Source organism: Pelodiscus sinensis, chromosome 27 (assembly GCF_049634645.1).
Source record: "Pelodiscus sinensis isolate JC-2024 chromosome 27, ASM4963464v1, whole genome shotgun sequence".
NCBI lineage: Eukaryota > Metazoa > Chordata > Testudines > Trionychidae > Pelodiscus > Pelodiscus sinensis.
Genome location: NC_134737.1, coordinates 3,200,858 through 3,225,567, shown reverse-complemented (window position 1 = coordinate 3,225,567; position 24,710 = coordinate 3,200,858). Strand labels below are relative to the sequence as shown.

The window sequence follows — 24,710 nt, the reverse complement described above, 5'->3', positions numbered from 1 at the left end:
ACCTTACCCGATCAACCTACGCACTGCACTAGAAAAATCTGCACAAACGAGAGGCTTGGGCCAGGCACATGGTCACTTTCCTTGCTTTGGTTTTATTGCAACCAACTGTGGCTTTGTCCCAACAATGGGTCTCCACTTGACGATGTTTGCGCACTCTACGTCTATCACCTTCCTGGTGTGATCAGTGTCCTGGCAATACCGGTACCCGCAGGTTGGCTTCTGTGCAGTGTAAAACGGAGCATACGAATTAGAGTAATTCGATTTATAGAAGACAAACTTGAGTGAATCGGGGTTATGGCTCCCAGGGTGTACGACGAAAGGAACAAACATAGCGGCTAAAGATTGGTCCTTACGATAGCCTATTGGAGAGGACTGCTCCTTGGATGTGCGCAGCGGGCAAGAAAAATCTTGTAATGCTTTGGCTGTTTCTCTTCCTTTTGATCTCTTGCAGGGATTGATGGGAGGGCCAGGTTTCAGAGCCCTGTTGATCTGTGAAAAGTCATGCAAAAAGAGACATTGCAATCCTTTTTTTTTTCTTGCACAGAATTCTAGCAATTTCATGTTCTTTCTCTTTACCATCTACCCAAAAATAATAGTCCCTTCCTCCATCCCTGCTCCGTCAACCCAATGGCGTTATAACTGTTCCAGTCCCCTTGGTGCCCCCTTGTGGTCATTCTGCAGTATAACGCCTGCCTACCAGACCCCTCCCTTTCCATTTTATGAGAAACAATTCCATTCCAGGCACATCCCATTCTCCTGGCACAACCAATCCCTGACCTTGCTTTAAGTTAGGATAAGAGAAAGTTAAATAGCAAATTTGGTGGTCTTAGCTCTTACTGTTTAGGAGGAGGAGTTCTTGAACAAACAGGCTCACAGATGGACGGACAGAAAGACAGTCAGGGCACGTCTAGACTACGTTTTTCTTTTGAAAGAAGATATGCAAATTTGGTGCAAATTTGCATATCTTCTGATTGCTTTTTCGAAAGAGGGGTTTTTTTTTCAAAAAAGCAAGCAATCTAGACGCGGTTCTTTCAAAACCGCTGTAAATTCTTTGAGGAAGAGGGTCTTTGAGGGTTCCAGATGTGCCCACAGATGCACAAACTCTCTAAACTACTTAGTAGATAGAACAACTTTAACAAAACAGATGGAGAGGCCCCCCACTCCAGGATAGCACATACCCCACTGTTTACGGCACTCACATAGGATGTGGGCAACGGGCATTCAAATTCCAGGTCCAGAGCAAAGATTCAAAACTGGGTCTCCTAGGTCCCAACTGAGCACTTTAACAAGTTACAAGAGGGGCACGGCACCTCCCTTTTATGAATGTTACAGCGTTAAAAATGACCAACATGAAATGCTTCATTTGAAGCCAACGTTTTCCTGCCTCTTTCAATTTGCAAGAACTTCCTCCCCGCCCAGGCACTCACGCCAAAAATTCACTTTCACTATTTTAATTTTTTTGAGCTGTCAGCGAAGCGAAACCACCAGTTAATAAGGATGCAAAATCCTATTTAAAATGTTAACTAATTAAACTGAAGTATATGTTTAACTGGTAAACTGGCCGACCATGTTGCACTGTGGGCTGCTGGAGCAGCAGGTAACCCCAGTAAGCACGCCGGTAAGGTAATGATTACTGGTTAACCGGTTACTCCTTCACATCCCTATCAGTTAAGTTATTTGCAACTCCTTAATCACACTGTTGTGCCTGCTCTTTGTCTCCTTGATGCCTCACCATGCAATGCATTTTTGTGCCACTTGTATGTGGGTTTGCAGAGCCAAGCCACAACCTTGGCACATGCTTCAGTGGGCCTATTTTTATTTTGCACACAAATATTCAAAAGAGGAAAATGTGAATCCATAAATCTTATCAGCAATCTATACAGATCTACGTGTTCCTTGTGTCTTCAGCCAACAATGGGCCCACACCCAAAATATGCTGCCTAGCTCACCCTCTTATTCCAGCCGCACATATTTGGAAACCTCCAGCTTCCAAATTTGCACTCAGTGATCTCTTTGCAGAAGGTGGGGCAGGCCTGATCACACATACTACTTGTGCTCATGTATTTTGAACTATCCCTAGCATGCAGGAATAAAGGGCCAGAGGATAATTCTCTGGCATAGATGAGTCTCAGTTCTATACCCAGGGATGGTTTATGAAGCCATGGGATTCTTACTGCAAACAGTGTGAACAGATTCACATTTAAGGCTACATCTACACGGCACCTCTCTTGCGCAAAAGCCTATGCAAATGAAGCACGGATTAGCATATTGCCACACTTCATTTGCATAATTAATTAGGGGCATTTTGCACAAGAGGCTTTTGCACAAAAAGGAGCTGTGTAGATGGCTCCCTTTTACGCAAAAACCCCTCTTGTGCAAGAGCTGTTTTTCCTCATTTTTTTCAGGAACGGCTCCTGCACAAGAGGGGATTTTGCGCAAAAAGGAGCCATTTACACAGCTCCTTTTTGTGCAAAAGCCTCTTGCGTGAAAATGGCCCCTAATTAATTATGCAAATGACATTCAGCAATATGCTAATCCGTGCTTCATTTGCATAGGCTTTTGCACAAGAGAGGTGCAGTGTAGACGTAGCCTAAGTGTGCCACGTTATCATCGGGCTAAAACATAGCATGCAAACATGTTCCTCCGCTCGCAGAATTTAGACTTTCGTTTCCTCCCAAAGCAATTCATTCTCTTGTCAGAAATCATTTATTACCAACTTTATGACACACACATCCGGGCTGGGATACTACTGCACAGGGGGCAGCGCACGGGTAGCAAGAGAGCTCATGTGACTGGAAATGGGAATGCTCAACCCTTTACTTCTAGGTTTGAATTCAGCCAGGACCAGATGTTGCTACAGGTTGAACTTTTCTTCTCTGGCACTCTCTGGTCCAGCAACATCCGTGGTCCGGCATGATGTTAGTGAGCTGGCTGTCCACGTATCATGGGTGTGGCCAAGTTTCCTGCGGTCCCAGAAAGTTTGTTTACAGCCCCCCACTACTATCGCTCAGTGTTCTGTGCTGTGATTTTGCTCTAATTTACCCCTAAATGTCTTCTTAAAGCCCAGGAAGCAGTGGAAGTGTTGGTGATGCTGCTAAACCAGGGCTACTCGACATGCGGCCCATAGGCCACATGCGACCTACGGCCCATGATGAGGTTTGGGTTTACGCGGGCCTCAACATGCGGCCCACGGGTGGAATCCTTTGAATGTGGCCTCCACTGGGAAAATGCTCCACAACGGCAAGGCATCTCCCAGGCAGGGTGAGCAGTGGAACAGACGAGTACGGGGTATCAGCGTTTCTAGCCTCCAGGGAAGAGGTGCCGGGAGCGCAGGGAAGTGCTTTGTATTCATGCCTGTCAGTGTGAAAGAAACTATTTGCATATATATTTGCATGTATATAGAACCACACTTAAGTTGCGGCCCTCGGCATGTGCTGGGAGTATCACTGTGGCTCCCGGGGTTTCCAAAGTTGAGTAGCCCTGTGCTAGACAATATTGACCTCCCATGGTCTGGCAAATTCTCTGCTTTGGCACTGGCCAGGTCCTGATGGTGCCAGACAAGCAAGGGTCAACCTGTACCCTCAAACTCATTTCTCAGAGGCTAATGACCAACCAGATGGTGGTCCCAGTTCCTAACAGGGATGTTAAAGTGTATGTGTGTAAATGTGCAACCACTGGATTTTGTAGTGGTTACACGTTTACCTGCAAGCAGGGGAGGCAGGCAGGAGCCAGTGCCCACAGGAAGCCAACTTTTAAGCTGGCTCTCCCCCGAACACCAGCTCCCTCTTGCCCTCCCCCCCCCTTCCTGCCTCTGATACAGAGGCAGTGGGAGGGGAGGGTGTGTGTGCAATCGTTGGGATTAACCAATAAATCCAGGTTTACCAGCTAATCATGTAAATGACAACACACTAACATCCCTAGTTCCTAATGGATCAGATACCCACTGACATCAGATTGCTTCCCTAACATCAGAACTGCAACCAGCTAGAACCCATGCTGGCATGTCAGGGACCAAGCAAGCCATAAATGCCTCTCTCAGCTCTGGAGGGGATCCCTCTCCGCTGAGGCGTACCCACGTGGTGGCACGGGGAATGCTTGCCTGGCTGTGTGTGTTCTGTGTAGCCAGGGCTGGCCTTACCATGAGGTGAACTGGGGGGGCACCACTAGGACCCAGAGTGTAGGAAATTGTGTCTGCTGCTGGTGAATAGGTATTCTCTCTGCTCCAGATGCCCAGAGATGCTGGAGTGTGTGCTGGAGGAGGGAGGGCCCAAGAGACATAACAGGAAGGCAGGAGAAAAGGGGCCATGGGGGCTTCATTTGAACTCCCCGCCTCAGGTACCAAAATGTTGTGGGCCAGCCCTGTGTGGGGCTGCCAATGCCACACCTTGTGCTAGTGTGAAATTCTCTGAAAGAAGGAAAATAGAACGAGGGTTTAAATGCACGTAGGGGTCAGAAACGCAGGTTGCCTGGGGAAGGTACAAACATCCCTCAGAAGTAAAATATGCCTGGCACATCTACTATATATTTGAGAGAACCTATCTGTCTGACTGACTGTCTATTCAAGAACTCCTCCTAAACGGTAAGAGATACGACCACCAAATCTGACATACAGCTTCCTCTTATCCTAACTTAGAGCAAGGTCAGGGTTTGGGTGTGCCAGGATAATGGGATGTGCCTGGAATGGGATTGGTTCTCAGAAACCCTACGGAAAATAGAACCACTAGGCAGGTGAAAGGGGCTGGCTGGGGGTACCCAACCTTCCAGGACCGCCAAGTCTCCCACTCCCTAGGTGCCCTTTAGGGTTGGCAGCAGGGCTGAAGCTCCCCCTCCCCTGATTCACATGGGAACATAGCCAGCTTCATCAAAGAATGCAGGGAAAGTGCACAGTTTGCTCCATACCTCACTCTGGCTGGGGAGCGTAGAGGGGCAGATGAACCTGGACCTGACCCAGCTGAGGGACATTCACCTCTCCCCCAGCAGTGCTCAATGGAGCTGCAGCAGCCACGGAGAGGAGCTTCTCAGCTGTCCCCAAGCTGCTGTGGTGAGAGAAGGCTGGGGCTGTCCTCTCTGCCTGGGGCAGCCTGCACACTGCACCCCTCCTCCCCGCCCCAGCCCAGAGCAACGATTGAAATGAAGCCTGGACATTTTCATTCTATTATCCAAAAAACAAAAATTACGGGGGAGAAAGACCTGAGCGAGGCCGGGTCAGTCTTCTAGCACAGAGCTAAAACCCTGAGGCTACATCTACACTGGCGGCTTCTTGCGCAAGAACAGCCCTTCTTGCGCAAAAACTTGCTGGGTGTCTACACTTCATGCACGTTCTTGCGCAAGTAAATTTACAGTGCAGCGTTGGAAAATAGGGCTTCTTCCAGAAGTTATTCCTCCTCCCATGAGGAAGAAGCCCTCTTGCGCAAGAGCTCTTGCACAAGAAGGCAGTGTAGACAGGCAACATGAATTTCTTGTGCAAGAAACCACCATGGCTAAAATGGCCATCAGCGCTTTCTAGCGCAAGAGAACATCTACACTGCCATAGATGCTCTTGCGCAAAAGCACATGACAGTGTAGACATGCTCTTGTGGAAGACTTTTGGCGCAAGAACTCTTCCGCAAAACAGTTCTTGCACAAGAAGCTGCCAGTGTAGACATACTGAGCGTACTGAGTGGCTCTACATCTCCCAGCAATTCTGTTCCTCCCAAACTGCCCCGACACTCACCCCAGCTCTGACTTTGTTGCACCTGGGAACCTGAAGCTTTCTTGGCAGGGACATGATGTTTTTTGCCTTTGCTACTTAACCATGACTTAGAGCGGCTTGGGATAGGCCACTTTTCTCAGAGGAGGCTTGTGATCCCTAGAAAGGTCAAATGGGAACCACGTTTCCCTGGCACAATTATTACTTGTACATCCTAAAAAAAAGTCTGTGGCGCCTCGCTTTATTTTTAACCATGTAAAGAGGTTTCCATGACGCTGTGGCTTATTCAACGGATTTATTTTTGGCCTATCTGCCTCTGACTACTGGGACATAAACCTATTACTCACCTAACAGGGAGATCAGTAAAATGGTTACATAAATTAAATTGCCCACTGTCTATGAGGGAAGAGGGAGGCACCCCATAAAGTTACCCCCAGTTCCTATCACCCACTCCCCAAACAGCCAGCTGCCAGAGGCCTGGATACCCTCACAGCATGACCCTTTTCTTAAAGGGTCTGTTTCTGAGGCTATGCCTACACTACAGAGTTTTTTGGTATCCCAGAAAAACTCTGCCACGTCCAGGGAGCACGTCCGCATTTTCGGAACAGTTTCCAAAAAAGCGAGCATGTTCTTTCAGAAGTCTTGTATTCCTCCTTTTATGAAGAATAAAGGCTCTTCCGAAAGAGGAGGTTTTCCCCACAGTTGGCCCAGTGTAGATGGGCCAAATGTCGGAAAAGCCTCTTCAAAAAAAAAAAAAGCGGAAAAGGGTATGCAAATTGCAGTTCACAATTTGCATATCTTTTTCCAGAAGATCGCAGTGAGACATAGCCTGAAAGATGCTCAGATTCAGCTGTGTCTCCCAATGGTTAGTACTTCCATTTGGCTTCCATTCAATGGTGGCTAGTGGGGAGAGAGAAAAATCTTCCCTTCTAAAATATTCCCAGAATGCCACTAAAATTCAGAAGCGTATCCGCTTCCTAAGAGCCTAATCCCGAATGCATTGAAGTCACGATGAAGACTCTTGGCTGGACCTTGGATCTGACCTAGCTGCAGTTTGCAAGTGAGAGGTTAGCATGTTCCAGACTTATGGACCCACAGGCTTGACACATGATTTGGGGACTCCTCTTCCCCACTCTGAAGCGTCTTGACTTTGTGGGGGGATGGCATTTCCTCCGGGAACGACAGTCTCCAAGTGGGCAGTGTCCCGAGTGCTGGGCGGGTGACAGGCACCGGCGGTAACAACAAACACCCACTGCCCATGCAAGGGAGATCATAGGCAGGGGAAGGCATTGCCTTCCCAAACTGCCTTCCCTGGCCCTGTCATGCTGCAGAGGAGTCCCCCAGACCCATCCCCCAGCCTGCTCGTGTGATGCCGGAGACAGGGGCAGGCAGGCCGGGGGTCATCAAGCCCGTAACTTCTAGGGGAGCTAGCTTTTAAAAGAAATCCAATCTTGATTTAAAGATGCTAGATATGGAGAATCTACCACAACTCTAGGGAATTGTTCTAGTACTTTACTACCAACTGTGATGTAGTGTCAGGCTTGGGCTAGAACCATGAAGGGGACAGACTAAGGAGGGGCTAGAATCTAGGGGCTCAGGGAGCCCATCTCAAGGGATCAGAGGCATCCTGGCCCAGACGCCTGTAGACACATCACGTCTACTCTGTGCTGTATCCCGAAGAAGCAATAAACCTCCTCTATTCTACTTGCTGGTGGAGTCTGTTCTTGCTGCTATGGGGGTGCCGCGTCGGAGGAACCCCGACACATCATCACACCAACACTCTTTAAAATGTCCACCTTGGGTACTAAGACAGTGAATACATGTTGGGTGCTGAGCTCTTCTGAAAATCTGGCCCCAGATGGACCTTATTTTCTTGCTCATCTCCCCTGTAGTTTTCACCTCTTGCTAAAGTCCGTGCATGGAGATGGAGGCCTGAGATTAGTAAATATCAAAGATGCTGCAGGCAACTACCACACCCTCTAAATCAACCACATCAGATAATAAAATTTCAACATCTATTATATTCCTGATCTAAAAGACATGATTGTGGAGAAAAATGAAATACAAGGGGAAAAAACTGAAGCAATAAGTGGTGACTATAAAGGAGATCTTTTGCTTCCCAGTACCAGCCACCTAGCATATTCAAAAATCATGAGTCAGATTCTGAAAAGTATGAGAGTGACTTTAAAATCACACATTTTAAAAAAATGGAGGTTGGGTACTTTTTATGTGCTTTCTGGTTTTTGAACTTTTAAGATGCATTTGGATCTTACTTTCAAGCTTTTCTCTGTAACCCTGACAGCTAGAAACTTTTTTTAAGGAAAGCTGAGATTCTTGTGACATCAGGGTTGCATCTACACAGCACCCTAAACTCGAAATAAGATATACAATTTGTGCTACGCAAATTGCGTATCTTATTTCAAATCTATTTCGAAGTAGCTTATTTTAAATTTGGTGTATCTACATAGTGCCAAATTTTGAAATAACACACTATTTTGAGCCATCCCTTAACCCTCAATGAGGTTTACCAGGATGGTGAAATAGCACACCCATTATTTCAAAAAATATTTACAAATAACAGGCAGCTTGTGTAGACACGGGGTAGCTACCCGAAATAGCTGTGCAGTGTAGACATACCCTTAAGGAACCGGGATTTCAAGAAAAACGCCAGCTATCATGAGAATGGAGATAAAATTGTGAGGCTTGGCAACATGGGTTAAAACTAAAACAGAAAGGGGGAAAAAAGACTCCTCTCAATTCATAGGGAAAGACAACACAGGAAGTACCAGAGTCACCTTGCTTGGGTTCATCTGTTCTCAAGCATTGGTCGGTGACTAAACCAGAAGACATGAGGCACTTTGCATTTCCACAAACATCACAGCTCTTTCCAGAGCAGCAAAACAGTAGGTGTTCCAAATTCAATGTATTTTCTATGTTATCCAGCTGGTTTCCAAAGACCCTTTTGATAGCTTACCACAGCAGGTGACATACACCTAAGTAACCATGCACATGCACTTTTGAGATGAGGTTAAGGAATAACAGGAATTGCATTAGCCTAACAGCAGGTAGCACCAGGTACTTCAGGAGAAGGCCGTTACATAAACAAATATTGCTATGAATGAGAAAGCCTTCAAGGGACAAAAGCCAGCTTACATGTGCCAGCTGTGCAGCACGTTAGCAGTGTCCCTGGCAGCCCAGATGTATCATGGTTTGCTGCAATCCAGGTTTAAAAAATGGCTCCTCTCACAATTCATAGGGAAAAATAACATTAGGGATTTAAAACCTGGTTAACCAGTTAAATGTTACAATATGTTTAACCAGTTAACCACTTAACTGGGATTCCACAGGCAGAGGCTACTCCAGCCCAGCTGGACCTGCAATGCCACGAGCTACTTCAACCAGGCCAGGCCAAGCCTGCCGCAGGTGGGGGCTGTGCAGGCTGGGACCACTGCATCACGAGTGAGGGGCTGCTCTGGCCGGGCCACCAGTTAACCAGTAACCTTACTGGGTGATGCTTACCCAGTTAACTGGTTAACCAGTTACATCCCTAGATAATACACACATAAAGTACCATTCACCCAATCCCTACTGCCAGAATGGTAGGGATGCTGCAGCAGCAGGTTGAATATTTGGTGTTAGGGCTGTGGAAGGAACTCAAAGAAGATGAGGAGTAGAGATAGGTATGCAAGGAGCACACTGCAGGGTTTCTGTGGATTGACAACCTCTTCAAGGCTGGGACCTTTCCACATACTCATCAGGAAAGCACCCAGGACAAAATTCTCAAAATCATCCCATGTCCCATTGTCAATAGAGATTTAGACACGTAGGAGCCTAACAGGCTCCTAAATCAGTTTGGCTTTGCAACGCTGAGTGCAGCAATGACAAAATACCTTTAAAAATTGTGGTGTCTATGCCTACGGCCTAATCTCCATGTAGATTGTGTGCCAGAAGAGCCATTTCGGCTAGGAGTGTACTAGGGGGAGTTACGCCAGTCCAAGCCCTGGTGTGGGTTGAGTTAGACCAGCACTAAGGTGATTATACTAGTATCTTATATTCCTGTCCCATAAAAGGATAAACTAGGCCAACAGCCACATATTGACAGCTATAACTGCATCCACGTGACAAGTGAAACCATTGGCGTTAAAACCGTGTGTAGACAAGGTCAGAGTCACTTCTGAAAATGGAACTTTCTGTCTAATTCTCTATTCTAGGAGTGGGGAACCTAAGGCCCTAGGAGGAGCTGGATCTGGCCCCTGTCTTGCCTGAATCTAGCCCCTGAGGCTTGGAGCTTCCCCCCACCCCCACCCCAGCAGTGGGGAGCCCCAGCTGGTGCTCCAGCCCACCCTCTTGCCATCCTCCCATGGGGCTGGAGCTTACAAAATCTACTAGGCTGGTCCCCTCCGGGCTCTGGTGTGGGAGGGGAATGTGGGACGTGTCTGTCTCCTTCTCAGTCCCGGCATGTCAGTGAGGGGCTTTTTTGGTTTGTTTTGGGGGGTTGTTTGTTTTTGCTTCTTATTTGTGCGAGGCCCCCAAGTGACTGGTCTGTGTGTCAGCGGTGACCTCCTCCCCTCCCCCCGCTCTCCTCTATCCTCGAATTGCGGGTGGCCCCTGCTCTGACCATCCCCCCAGGCTGAACGCTGCTGCTGCACCTGCCCTGCCGCGCACACACGTGGGGGACCCCTGGGCCAGGCGCTCTCTGCCCAGCGGGGCCAGGCCGGGGGATTCTGCCGAGCCCATCGGCCCGGCGGGCTCCTACCTGCGAGGGACCCCCCCCTGCGGGGATCCCCGGCTGCGTCATCCCGCCGCCGGGCAGCCCCGCCCGTGGGCTGCAGCCGCTCTAAGCCGCCCGGGAGCTGCCGGGGGAGCCCGGCGCGGCAGCGCGCATGGTGGCCGGTCGCTCTGCGCGCAGCCCGGCGCTGCGGGGCCGGGCCATTGTGACTCGGGCCAGGCGTCAGCTGGGGGGCCGGGAGGGAGGCAGCGCTGGGGAGGGCGAGACGAGCTGCTGAGTGTGCTGGTGGCTGGAGGGGAGGAGGGACCCTGCCTACCTCTGGCAAGCAGCGTCCCCCGTGGGCTGCCGGCTTGTGCCGCGCTCAGGGGCGACTCACCTCCCGCCCTGCCGCCGCTGAGCCGCGCGCCCGCAGGCTTCGCTTCTCCGGGTGGTGCACACCCTCGGTGCACATGACAAAAAGCATTCCGCACAGGGACGGGAACGAGACGAGCGACCGTCGGTCCCACGTATAACCTAGCAGGAAAGAAGAGACTCGAACAGCTAATGAAAGGACCCGGGGCTCCCCTTCCAAACGGCAAGGCTACAAGGAGCCCTGCGGCACCTTACAGACCAACAGATTTGGCAGGGCAAACGCTGAAGCGGTTTTACCCGGAGAGTTTATGCCCCTAGCAAATCTGTTTGTAAGATGCCACAGGACTCCTTGGTGTTTTTGCAGATACAGACTAACAGGGCCACGCCTCTGAGAATGTTCACAAAGCTAAAAGAGTTCACTTGCTTCCAGTATGTGATGCCCAGCAGCTCTGCCTTTCTGAGCGTTACAATCCCATAAGGATAGTTTGTCTAGTGAACCACTGGCAGGAATAGCAAGGACTGCTCAGTGCAAAACTCTACTTTGTTCCCATGCGCAGCTGCCATTCTGATTATAGACTTTTTTTAATTCATTTTTTTTTACTGAGTGAATAATTCTGGGGTAAATGATCCACCCCCATCCCCATATGGATCTTTTTTTTTAAGCATCTCTAAGCGTGTGTCTAGACTACAGGTTTTTTTTAAAAAAAAGTAGCCTTTTTTCAAAAAAAACTTCACCTGCATCTAGACTGCACCCGTGTTCTTTCAAAAGTAAATCAAAAGAACATAGCAGTTTTTTGATCGCGGTAAACCTCAATTTACGAGGAATAACACCTTTTTTCGAAAGTACTCTTTCACAAAAAGGTGCTAGTAAATGCAAACTGTGCTTTTTCAAAAGAAAGCGTCTAGACTCTGTTTTGATAAATCTGCTTGTAGTCTAGATGCTCTCTTTCGAAAGAAGCTTGTAGTCTAGCCTAAGAAAAAGCCTCTTTCGCATGTTATCAGTGATGAACCAGATTTACACTAAAGTAAAAGTTCTTCAGCTCAAGAATTGCACATTCAGAATTGGCTTACCGTGACAAATGGACCAAATGTTATCGTCTCAGCCTCTCGCCAGCTATTTACTTTCATAAGAATAGATAATTCAGCAAAATCACTCAAGAATATACATATCGGGAACATATTATTAAAGGACTAATTCATTCTGTGGTAAAAAAGTACTTTGCAAGTTTTATGCCTGACTAGTTAATAATCACTAACTGCCTGAAAGTGAAAATCTTCTTTGTTTGAAAAATTGGCTGTGAATACAAGCTGTTTTTCCAAATGTGGATACACTTTTGCCCAGTGCCAGATTATGTTCATTTCCAGTATTTTCATGGATGTTCTCATGCATTATTCAAAATTCATGCATATTAAGAATGCAGATGTTAACACTTAGCATTCCATTTGGATGTGTTCACATCTCCAAAGCCCTATGTTATCTAACCCCATTAACAAGTCTGTCTACTTGTATGTATATCAAGTAATCTGTACATTCCTATTTAGTAACTCTACTGTTCACTTGAATTTTTTTTTAAAGCATTTGAGACATTTTCCTTGGGTTTTATAATCCATTGAAAATTTCAGATATTTTGCTTGGTAGTCATTTATAGATGCAATGCCACACCTATGAAATATAACATTGATAATGCTGTCAAAGCCACAATGATTGCTTTGTTCCTTGGCTGTCTAGGAGCTATAGCATCAATTTCTTACAGCTAACTCTGAGAAGAGAGAGACTACACCTCTGCAGGGGCAGATTGCATAATATATTTACACAAGTTCCTGGACAGATAACAAAGTTTCTTGTCACTGTTGCCTGAATAACACACTTCATGCAATCAGAGGTATTCCACAGAAGTCTTGTGTTCCTGAAACAAAAAACAGGACTATGTAGCACTTTAAAGACTAACAAGATGGTTTATTAGGTGATGAGCTTTATGTAGACTCTCTTCTCAAACCCTACACAACCAACACTCCCAGCTATCTCCGACATCTCTATTACTATTCTTTGTGATCCTGAGTTAGGGAAGCTGCCACAGGTATTGTGTTTTAAGCCATGAAGCAAACATGCACCTGCCTTTCCTAAAATAACTCACTGAGGAAATATATCAAACTTTCTGTATGGCATTGCTGCTGTCATGGCAGAGGTGTTTGGGAAATTGGGAACACTATAGATGGAACCTCCCTAGCCTGGCATTCTTTGGTTCGCCAACCTCCATGGACCGGCATGATTTTCGTTAGCCTGATATCCACTTATCATGGGTGTGACCAAGTTTCCTGCAGTCCCATAAACTTTGTTTACAGCCACCCTCAATATTTTCTAAGAGCCCAGGAAGCAGTGGAAGTGTTGGTAATGTTGCTAGACGATATTGACCTCCCATTGTTCAGCAAATTCTCTGCTTTGGCACTGATCCAGAGGGGGCCAGAGTTGAGAGGTTTCACCTGTAGCGACGTCACAGGTTACTAGAATGTCAAATGAAACCCCATACATTCCATGCCTGTTGTGTTCTCTCTGGCAGCCTGCAGGGTTTGTTTCCTAGCAGCATTTATTATTTCTGACTAACCATCAGGAAGTTGGTGGGGTTCTGCACATGTGGAATGTTTGAGCTGTCTCTGTTGGAATTCTAAACATCTCTCTATTGATAGCTGAGGTGCTCATAAATAGACCAGCTTTTCATGGACGGTGTCATTGTGAAAGTATAGGTGTGACTGGTGATATGCAATTATGGGATGGATACGTGGAGGCAATACAGGGGTTCCTCCAGACAGGCACCTAAATACAAATGGTCAGCCGCTCCGAAGGAAATGCTATGTCTCTGAAGCTCCTATGTTAAAATCAGACTATTTTTAGATAGGTGCCTAATTTTAAGCATTTGCATATGTTTGTGGAAAGCACTGCCCTCCACTGGAGAAAATGTTCCAGGCCGTTGTCCGCTGGTCCCTTTATTGCCTGAGTTAGTGGAACTGCTCCCTCAAATCACATCACAACCCACATTTCTGCTGCTGAATTTTAGTAAAGCACAAAAGAAGCCATTCCTACAGTCGATAATGGGCATTCTTAGGCACAGAATTGCCATCAGGGCTGCTCGTGGAGACAGGGAAAAACATTTAACGGCTGGACAAAGAAAAATAATTGCAGACAGAAAGTATACAGCTCCATAGCCAGAGAATGCAGATGCCTCTCCCCAGCCCCTGAGAAGCTCAGAGAAAACTTGATGGACAGGTTCTCAGCTGAGAGGAGTTTCCAGAGAACCAGAGTTTTCCCTCCTCAGCCTTGTGCTTTTCTTCATGATCTGCGTCTAACATGCCCTCTGCTTAGTATTTACTTAGTTCATAGGTCACATGTGTTTACTTTTATGCAATAAAAACAGAGAAGAAATGCAGGGGGAACACACACACAAGTACAGTGGTAAAACAGAACAGAGTTAAGAATAGATTTTATTTCCTCAATCAAAAAAAGAACGGCCATCCTGGGTCAGACCAAAGGCCCACCCAGCCCAGTGTCCTGTCTGCCAACAGTGGCCAGTACCAGGTGCCCCAGAAAGGGTGGACCGAAGACAATGATCAAGCAAATTGTCTCCTGCCATCCTTCTCCAGCCTTTGACAAACAGAGGCCAGGGGCACCATTCATTACCCCCTGGCTAATAGCCTTTTATGGACCTAGCAGTTACAAACGGGGATTTTCTCACCCCGGAGGACTGGAGCTGCGGGACGCCTGGTCCCGCCGCCCGCCTCCTCCGGGGCGAGAAAAGCTGCTCCCCGTCTCCCTGGTCTGCTGGGGGAGCCAGCAGACCAGGGAGACGCTGAGCAAAGCTGCGGAGGACCCGGCCGGACCCGCAGCGCTTCCAGCTGATCTGGAAGTGGCCGCGGGTCCGGCCCCGGGTCCTCCGCGGCTTTGCTCAGTGTCTCCCTGGTCTGCTGGGAGGGGACGCAGCAGATCAGGGAGACGTGGAGCAAAGCCCGGGGCCTGTGGTAGAGCAGGTGGGGCGCTGCCGGTTGGTCCCGCAGCACCGCTCCTTGGCGCTACTGGACCAACCCGGCAGCACCCCAGCTGCTCTGCCCCAGGAGTCCTGATTCAGCCACTGCTGATCAGTTTCAGCAGTGGCTGAATCAGGACGCTTGGGGCAGAGCAGCTGGGGTGCTGCTGGGTTGGTCCAGTAGTGCCGAGGAGCGGCCGCGCTACTGGACCAACCCAGCAGCACCCAAGCTGCTCTGCCCCAGGCGTCCCCAAGTTAGCCGCTGCTGAAACTGACCAGCGGCTGACTACAGGAAGCCCGAGGCAGAGTTGCTCTGCCCCGGGCTTCCTGGAATCAGCTGCTGATCAGTTTCAGCAGCAGCTGACTTGGGGACGCCTGGGGTTCTTAAGTTGAATCTGTATGTAAGTCGGAACTGGTGTCCAGATTCAGCCGCTGTTGAAACTGATCAGTTTCAGCAGCGGCTGACGCCAGTTCCGACTTGCATACAAATTCAACTGAAGAACAAACCTACAGTCCCTATCTTGTACGTAACCCGGGGACTGCCTGTAACCTGGAAAAGAGCTGCAGTGTAGACGGAGCCTCAGATCCCACAAAGAAAAGAGACAGAATCATCAGGCAGGTGAAAGGAATTGACTGGAGGCCTGCCCTCCACCCCAGGACTGTCCCAGCCTCAGGGACACACACGCCATTTAGGGAGGAAGGACTGAAGAAGCCCTTCTCTCCCCTCCCCCCCAAGTTCATATGGAAACATTGCCGGCTGTTCCCCTTCATCAGGGAGTGAGGGGAAAGTGCACAGTTTGCTGCATTCCTCACTCTGGCTGGGGAGCGTAGGAGGGCAGATGAACCTGGACCTACTTCAGCAGAGGGAGATGTTCCCCTTCCCCAGCTATGCCCACTGGAGCTGCAGCAGCCATGGAGAGGCACTTCTCAGCTGGCCCCAAGCTGCTGCGGTAAGAAAGGCCTGGGGTTGTCCTCTCTCCCCGGGGCAGCCTCCATCCTGAACCCCTCCTCCACAGCCCAGAGCAATGATTTCAATGACGTGTGAACATTTCCATTTTATTTTCCAAAAACTAAAAATCAAGTTAGGGAGCCAAGCAATGCCGGGTAAATTGTCTTGCTTACTATAATAATGAAAACCTACATATATTTTGATCCTAGTAGCTGACTTGGATGTATAAATAATGCTAATACGTTCTTCATCGCTTTACAGCAGTGTTTTCAGAGTTAATGTTTGAATGACTTTTTGAAGGCATAAAATGGCATGGAATTCCCAAGATTTATAATTAACTGACGTTATTATTCATTAACTTGCAATATTTATTTGTCCTACATATAACAGCTTTCAATGTTGGAGATTAATTCAAAGAATTATACCTATTTTTTGTACTTAAGACAAAAATCAGGTATATAGTGTTATTTACCCTTTTCCAAAATACAAAAAAATGGGGTCACATGAGGAAATCAATGAGCAGCAGGTTTAATATAAGCAAGAGGAAGTACTTTTTCCACACACTGTACAAGTCATCTGTGGAATTCCTTGCCATGGGATATTGTGGTGGCCAAAGGTATAACTGGGTAAAAAAAAAGGAACTACATAAGTTCCTGAATGATATATCCATCAGTGGCTATTAGCTAGCATGGGTAGAGAAGCAGCAAGATGCTTGGAGCCAGAAGGAGAAGACAGCAGTCGATCATTCCAACTGCCCTGTTCTGTATACTTCTATATCTTGACACTACGGTACTAACCACTGTCGGGGCACAGGATACTGGGCTAAATGTTCTTATAGTTGGGGTCAAATGCCATAAACTTTAACTAGTTCTCAGACTGATTTAGGCCAGTCCTATGGAATCAGCCGCACAGGCAGGCTCTTCTACCTAGACACAGTTCCACTGAAGGAAAGCATCAGGAATTTGCACAGGGAGCGGGGGCTTGCCCTTCAGTATGGTTCAGCTTGCAGGATCAGGCTCTTACTATTAGCACACTATCTAAATTAAAATCTAGCTGTGGAAAATACATGATGGTGCAAAGAGGTTAATCAGTTGTCCTAAGACAGCTGTTAATTATTTCTATTGCAGTAGCTCCTTAGGATCTCAAAGTAGGATTAGGGCCCCATTACAAGAGGCACCCTACAAGCAAGAGAGCAAATACAGTCCTGGGTCATAAGAGCATGCCCCTCAGATGTAGACTTCATGCAACAGAGGAATAAACAGACAAGAGGTGAGCAAAGCAGCAACAAGTGAGGAGAAGGAAGGAATCATAAAAAGAGAAAAATCACAGACTTACCTGCTTCTGCTACCCTGACTCAGTGAATGTACTAGCCTGACCAAGATGCTTAATCAACTGTAGCACCACACAGGTGTGACTGACTCTGCATTAGGATTTATTTTTCAGTGCCCCCGAAGAGACAGATAAATGGGTCGATGAACCGGGAAACAAAGTCACAAGTTGACTAACACTTTTTGCTGCTAGTTTGTTTCTGAAAAGCAGCAGGGAGAAGGGGAAGTGAACATGATCTTATCAAGACCAAAGAAGAGCAGATGGGCAGTTTTACAGCCCTGTGGGATCCTCTCCTGGGTATCCAAGTGTTTCCGAGAGCTCTGGGAAACATCCCTGAGCAGCAGGAGCTGGAGAGTTTAACAATGGCTCCTTGTAGCAGGAAGACAGAAACGTGACCCAGCCTGGAGCTGCTGAGGGGTGTGGCCAGGTAAGAACAGCCAGCCCTACCTACTCAGGTGTTTACCCTTAAAGCAGCTGAAAAGGTAGCTCCGCAGATCAGCACCTGGCGTAGCTTCAGCTGGATAGTGATAGAGCAAAGTGAAAACATGTCTTGCTAAAGGAAACATTAGAGACTTGAGCAGAGCACGGCAGGTGATTTGAACAAAGATGAAGAAGAGCCAGGGCACGTTTAGCAAACTCTTTGGGAAGAAACATGCCAACACCAACAACACTTCCCTCTATACCACAAATCCAGCCTGGGTTTTCTCTCAAGAAATCACCTCTAATGGCCAAGGTGGTCCCGGTGAGTATCTCTCTTTATTTGGGTGTTCAGGAGAAAGGCAATAAAGAAATCGGATCATCCTCTGGCCTCTCTAGCCTCCTGATTTGAATCCAAGCAGTGGCTGGCTAATCCTGGTATGGAGCAGACAACTGTGATGGACTTGTTAGGGAGCTGTAGTGTGGACAGTATGAATGCTGCTAGACAGAGCACTTTGAATCATTCAAGCAGTTTGGGAGAGCATGGGAAGTATTTGTTAGAGCTAAGCAGCTTCATAGAAGACATGTTGGAACCTGTGATCCTCAGAATGGGTGGTGATAAACTCAGTAAAGAAATGCCAAAGGCTTCTGAACAAGTTAAATAGCTAACCAATCTTGGGAAATTCTTCCCAAGAGGCATGAAGACCCTGGCTTAATATGTGGGAGATTCTCAGAGCTCTGAAGAAGGTGGTCTGTGGCTTGCTTTGTTCTAGTCTTTGCTAACCCATTTGATCTGCTCTTCCCTAGGTATTAAATGAACTTCTGGACATGTATTGGTAGCCAGTGTGCCTTGTTTTTGAGAAACTTGAAGTTTGTTTGTTGTGTGGATTTTATTTGTATCTCATTGTAGATTTCACATCCTGGAGGCTTAGGTGGGATAGTGCCAGATAAAATATTTATTAGAGCTGAAACAAAGTACTGAGAACAGAATGTGGATTTCATTTTTAGATTCCAATACAAAATTGTAAACTCAGAGGTGGACGTATTGTTTATCTAGCTCTGTAACTTTTCTTAGTGTGTTAGCTAAAGATAGAGGCTTTATGTCAGGGGTGGGGAACCTTTTTTGGGTTGGGGACCTCAGACTCACAGGAAAAACAGTTCGGGGCTGCACACAGATGAGAAGCAAAAAGGAAAAAAACCCTCACTAATGTGTGCCCTCCTACCCCCAAGAAGCAAAGACACTCCCCACATAACCCTCACACAGCAGAGCCTAGGGAGGCCCAGACTAGTAGTTTCTGTGTGCTCTAGCCATGGGGGGGCTGGAGCTTACATCCAGGGTGTGTCTAGACTACAGGGTCTTTTTTTTTTTTTTTTTAAGTGGCCTTTTTTTTTAAAAAAAAACTTCTCGTGTCTAGACTGCTGCCGCGTTCTTTTGCAAGTAAGTCAAAAGAACACGCCAGTTTTTTTGACCGTGGAAAACTTCATTTTACAAGGACGAACGCCTTTTTTCAGAAGTGCTCTTTCGAAAAAAGGCGCTATGTAATGCAAACCGTGCTTTTTTGAAAGAGAGCATCCAGACTGCCTGGGTACTCTCACTTGAGAAAAAGCCTCTTTTGAAAGAGAGCATCCAGACTACAATCAGTACTTTCGAAGAAGCGAGCCGCTTTTTCAAAAGAATCTTTCGAAAAGGGCCTCTTTCAAAAGAGGCTTGCAGTCTAGACATAGCCCCAGACTTTACACTGGTGAAATTCAGATGAGCTGATAATAGGTACTATTTTAAGTGTGATGAGACTTTATTTGCAACTGTTCCCTTCTAATTGTCACTATAAATCCAAAGAGGGACTTGCTCATTTTTCCTGTCAATGGGTTTTGTTTTAAAGTGGCAGTGCTTTTGGTTAACTATCAAAGCAGGCCTCAGCCCTGTGCCTGTATCTTTCAAAGTCAATAGGACTAGAAGCACAAGGGACTCTGGCTCACACTCAGAGCTGTGAGTTTTGAAATACCTCTCTCATAAATAAGAGTTGCATGATCTGGCCATTAGTAGCTCTAGCACTGTAATACTTTATCTAAGGCAGTCTATGTACTAAATTGAGGGTGGTGTGTGGGTTTTTTGGATTTTATTTTTCTCTCCAAGCCAGCATGTTAAGACTTCTTGGAGTATTTATCCTAGGCCTGTTGTTGCCACACTGAAGAACAGCCTAGGCACAGATTTAGTTGAAGTTTGGGTTTATAAATCGTTGTGTTCCTCCTGATCAAAGCCCTGCCTTGTATCTTTGCCCCTTTCTTAGCACATTTACTGCATAGTTTCATAGGCTACAAGGTGCTCCACTGCTTATGCTAATCCCCACCCTAGTTTTGCATCAGATATATTGCAAAGTAAACACCAGTTAAGCAACAAGAAAAGGGTGTAGGTTTTGCGTGCATCTGACTCAGAGATTCCTGAATTTAGTCCCTAGTGCCACCCCCTTCCTCAGTTATGTCTACGCTAGCTTCCAGCTACACCTACCATCCATGATGCAACCATTGTAATTACAATATTACAGATTGTGAGTAGCCTCTGTCAAGTCACATAACTGACTCTTTGAGGCAGTTCTGCCTTTGGGGAAGGGCATCTGTTCAAACCCAGGATACTTCTAAAGCAAGGCAGTGTTACATCTGCAAATGTCTCCGGAATACATTCTGTAGCCAAAGGTGCCCAAAGTACAATCCAAGGAGCAACTGCTTCCAATGGGAGTGTTAAAATACAGCTCATATGCATGTAGTTGGAGAGGAAGGTCGGGGGGAACACTGAGCCATTACAACTTTTATGGCTGGTAGTCTTTAAACAGGAAAATCCTGTTTATCTGGCAAGAAACATAAGAACGGCCAGGCTGGGTCAGACCAAAAGTCCATCTATCCCAGTGCCCTGTCTGCCAACAGTGGCCAATACTAGGTGCCCCCAGAGGGAACGGACAGAACAGAGAATCAAGTGATCCATCCCCTGTTGCCCATTCCCAGCTTCTGACAAATAGATGTCCCAGAGGGAGGGAACACAACAGGTAATCCTCATGTGATCCCTCCCCTGTTTCCCACTTCCAGAAAAACAGAGGCTAGGGACATCATTCCTGCCCATTCTGGCTAATAGCCATGGATGGACCTAACCTCCATGAATTTATTTAGCTCTTTTCCGAACCTCGTTATAGTCATATAGACTTCATGACATCCTCTGGCAAGGAGTTCCACAAGTTGACACTGCATTGTGTGAAGAAATACTTTTTTGTGTTTGTTTTAAAACTTGCTACCTATTAATTTCATTTGAGTACAAGCATTTTCCTTTCCATGGCTTTTTTTTCTCTCTTCTCCCCCCCCCCCCCCCCCCCCCCCCATCAGAAGCATTCAGGCACATTTCCTAAAGATTCTTAAAAGTCTGCAAATTCTTAATAACTTTGTTGCACAGTTTGTGGTCTGCAATCCAGCCTCTTACTGACTTCAATTAGTGTCTTGTTTAGTTTAAGGCTCAAATAATTTTTGGAGCCCCTGGACCATTCAGTCTCTACTAAACTAATTGAACTGTTTGAGTCAAGAGCTCTGTGAAGTTGCTTTAGATTTGAGTGAGAATCACACCTTGAACCGTTTATAAAAGGAAACCGCTGTCGCAGTCTCTTGGGCCTGAACATTGACCTGCAGGGGAAGTTCTGCTTTTAAGGACCTCGTGTGTGTGTTCCCTTCCATGGTCCTTGTTGAAGCTGGAAGCATAACACCACTGTGCGACCTGCTCTGTTAGTGCCTGGCATGTGGGTGATGTGGTATAGTGGATGGAGACACCACCATTTTTGGGAACAACTTTTCCCTCTACCCAGGGAGGGTTGTCTCCTACTCTGAGGATCAGCTTGAAGACTGCATGCCTCTAGAGCACATTAGGCTGCTCTCAGCGAGCTCTGCCAACATGGCGACGGTGCTGGACATGGTGTGAGAAATGCAATCAGCCAAGCTTGCTGAGTTTTATCTTATTAATTGGGATGGCATTTGTGGCTGACTCACTGCACCCAGGCTCGCCCATGCAGATGTTGAAACGAAGAATAACGTGGCATTCCTGCAAGCTCTCTGAACATCTAGAAGCATCCATAATCTCCTTTTTCATCCTCAGCTACCTGGGGAGGGGTGGGGGTGTGTGTGTGTGTGTGTGAATACAAAATCCAAGCTTGGCAGAGGTGCACTGTTAATAGGACTGGTCAGGAAATGATTCTTCCCCTTCTCCCCCCCCCCCCCCCCCCATTTACTAAATAAATAAAATTGACAAATCTTTGATGAAAATTAACTTTTTTCCAGATATTTCTGGTTTCAAACCCAGAATCTCCTTGCTTCTGTTTTTCTCCAAAGAGAAGTGTGTTTTGCTTTCTGCTTATATAGGCTTTGGAGGATGTTGCAATTGCATGCAAAGCACGCTCCATGACAGACACCTGAGAACACGAACAATCCTTTGGATTGCGTTTTCTTCAGCTAACCATCTGGGGCATGTGTCAGACTGTTAGCATTGACAGATGGAACCCTAGGCAGATACAAAATTTGTATCTGCAAAAGGAGCTGTGGATATCAGCATTGCAGGAATCTGCATCCTAGATGTCAGATTCCTGCAGATATACAGTGGAGAGCCACAGATTTGCAGGACCTTCTAGCGGGAGGGAGTCTGTTGCTTCATGGTGATTGATTTGGTCATTGAGGGGGAAAACTAGGCTGTGAAGATACAACTGAGTTTTAGAGAATGGGTGTTTTTTTTCCCACCGGTTTGCAGGGCTACAAGGGCAACCAGCTAGTCCAATAATCTCAGATGCAAACTGGCTGGCAAGACAAAACACAAATAGGTGTCTCCTTTTATAGAAAGAGATTCTTGCTTGAATGAAAACCACAATGAGCTTTTCAGGCAAAAAAAAATGCAGCCCATCCCTTTCACTTGTTTGTGCAGATTACACAACCCTAATTTTCTAGCCATATAACCCACAGAAACGAAATGGGATCATTAGATGGTCCTCCCATGTGTAGGATTTGAACCTTCGATTCCTCTGTGGTGAGGTGGAATATTGGATATTTGGAAAATCTATTTCCCTAGTAGGGTGGGGAAGCACTGGGATGGGTTCCCTAGGGAGGGGGTGGAATCTCCATCCCTAGAGGTTTTTAAGTCCCAGCTTGACAAAAGCCCTAGCTGGGTTGATTTAGTTCGGGTTGTTCCTGCTTTGGGCAGGGGGCTGGACTCGATGACCTCCTGAGGTCTCTTCCAATCCCAGGATTCTAGATGTGAGCATCATGCTCCCCAACTTAAAAAGCTATTTACATAATACCCTAATGCCCTCTCTCCCATGGAAATGTATAACAATCTCATTGATTTCAATGGGAGTGGACTCGATTCCATGTTTATCTCTGTACCTATTTTATATACCTTTCCCTCCCCCTCCCCTTTGAAACCTGCCTGCTTTGCTTTAATTTTCTTGATAGCAAGTTATTCAGTAGCTGTCCTTCTGGCAAAGGTGGGGTTTACACCCAGTGGTGCCTTTGCCTTTTAATTCATGCTATTAATTAGCCACACAACTTCATTAAAATAAATTATGGGTTCTTTTTACCATCAGACAGCACAATTGGGAGAGAGGTGTGATCCAGTGTTAAAAGCAGAGGACTGGTTATTTGCCAGTTCTGTTCCAACACCTTCAGAGGTCACGGCCAAGTCACGTTAACTATGCCACACACATCTGTAAAATGGGGATAATGCTATTTCACTCAGAGGGTGTGTTTAGGCTTCCTTTTGTTTGTGTTATTTATCACCCATTATGTTGCTATAATATGTACTGGAAGGAAGCACTGGACCAATTCTGGATTTGATGGCAACAGCAACAAAGATTTTTTTTTTTTTCAGGGACTAAAGAAGCACTTTTGTTGAATATCGATATCTGGGTTTGTGTTCCACTTGTGGTGTTCGTTATTTGACTAGGTTCTCTATAGCGAACAACCAAAACATGGCCAAGGTATTTTCTCACTTTGTCCCTCCAGTGCATGATGTTTTATTTAGAAGAGATGTGTGGAGGTGCATTTGTACTTTGATTTGCTACAATTGCAAATTCACTGGAGACAGCCCCGTTGTAAAACTGGAGTTGGTGGGGGCAGAATTTGGCTGCATGTCTCCAAGTGCCCAACCAGAACAGGTTCAATCTAGTGCTGCATGCATTGACTAGATACTGTTGGCCAGAAATTTAACTTCGCCCCTCACCCTACCTCATCAATATCAATGTCATTGGTATGTGTATTAAACACTGTGAAGAGCATCTTTGGGTTAAACTTAAAAATCTGTGATAAGTTTCAGAATTTGTCTCAGGTGACCGGGGCTCGCGTTGTAGCACTAAAAACTTTTATGTAGCTGCTTCTACTTTGGCTATGAAGCCAAGCAAGATGGGGTGGGTTTTGAAGCTGGAACATCTGTATTGCTATTTTTAACACCATAGCACGACCCCTGCAAATCTTGTCTGCAGGCTCGGAGACACGCTTCCATGGGTTTGCTGGGTTGTCTTTTGCTTTTGTGGTTTTTTTTTTTTTTTTTCCTGTGTAGTAAAACATTCGAGTAAGTTACTTCTAAAACTGGCCCTAAATTGATGATGGTTCCCCCAGAAAAGTCTGATGGTTTCAGGTCTAGAAATGCCAGTTCAGTCCCTGCTCTTGACCCCACCTGGAGCATTGTGATCTCTGAACTCATCCAAAGCCCGCTCTAGGCTGCCTTTTAGAATGGCCTGGGCAGCAAAGTGAAGTGCAAGAAGGAAAGCCCTGTAGCTGCTGGCAAAACCCTGGTGTGTCCCCCTTCTTTCTGCAGGCTGTGCCCCTACAAATCCTTGTGGGGGAGAGGCTGATGGTTGCTCACCCTTTGCTTTGGTTGGTGTTCATGGCAAAGGGCTTGAGAAAAGCAGCGGCTGGTGAAGGTGGCCACACCCGGGGAGCTGGGATACTGCTGAACAACATGAAGGGCTCTCTCTGGGGCACGATTAAAAGACAGGACTCCATTGTAGAGATAGGGCAGCCTACAATACCAGCAGTAAAGGTCGCATGTTGGACCCCCCCCCTACTCATATGGATTTGCAGCTGTCAGGATGGGGGCAGGAGTGCAGGGTAATAGCTCAGGATTGAGGAGGGATTCCTTGACAGGGTTAGAGAGAGGCCGTCAGTGGATCTCAGTCACCTCCAGAATCCATCCATCCAGCACAGAAAAAGCCAGAC

The 24,710-nt window shown here is 46.8% G+C and overlaps 2 protein-coding genes across 6 annotated transcripts in view; one reads left to right on the top strand and one right to left on the bottom strand.

Moving 5' to 3' along the window:
- Window positions 1-67: 67 nt before the first annotated feature.
- Window positions 68-10,618, bottom strand: CIMIP3 (ciliary microtubule inner protein 3). The gene is made up of 2 exons (XM_075910058.1): window positions 10,446-10,618; window positions 68-489 (listed from the first exon to the last, which is right to left on the bottom strand). The coding sequence occupies exons 1-2, from the start codon at window positions 10,485-10,487 to the stop codon at window positions 73-75; spliced, it is 459 nt and encodes a 152-aa protein (XP_075766173.1). The 5' UTR covers window positions 10,488-10,618; the 3' UTR covers window positions 68-72.
- Window positions 10,619-17,536: 6,918 nt separating this feature from the next.
- Window positions 17,537-24,710, top strand: part of LOC102461299 (uncharacterized protein C6orf132) — a 31,683-nt gene continuing 24,509 nt past the window's right edge. For all 5 annotated transcript variants that reach the window (XR_012897879.1, XR_012897881.1, XR_012897880.1 and 2 more), the window contains exon 1: window positions 17,537-17,805. Coding sequence is in view for 2 of the 5 variants with exons in the window: in XM_014571377.3 (XP_014426863.2) it covers window positions 17,670-17,805 (136 nt within the window). In the remaining 3 variants the exon portion in view is untranslated. The remainder of the gene's footprint in view (window positions 17,806-24,710) is intronic.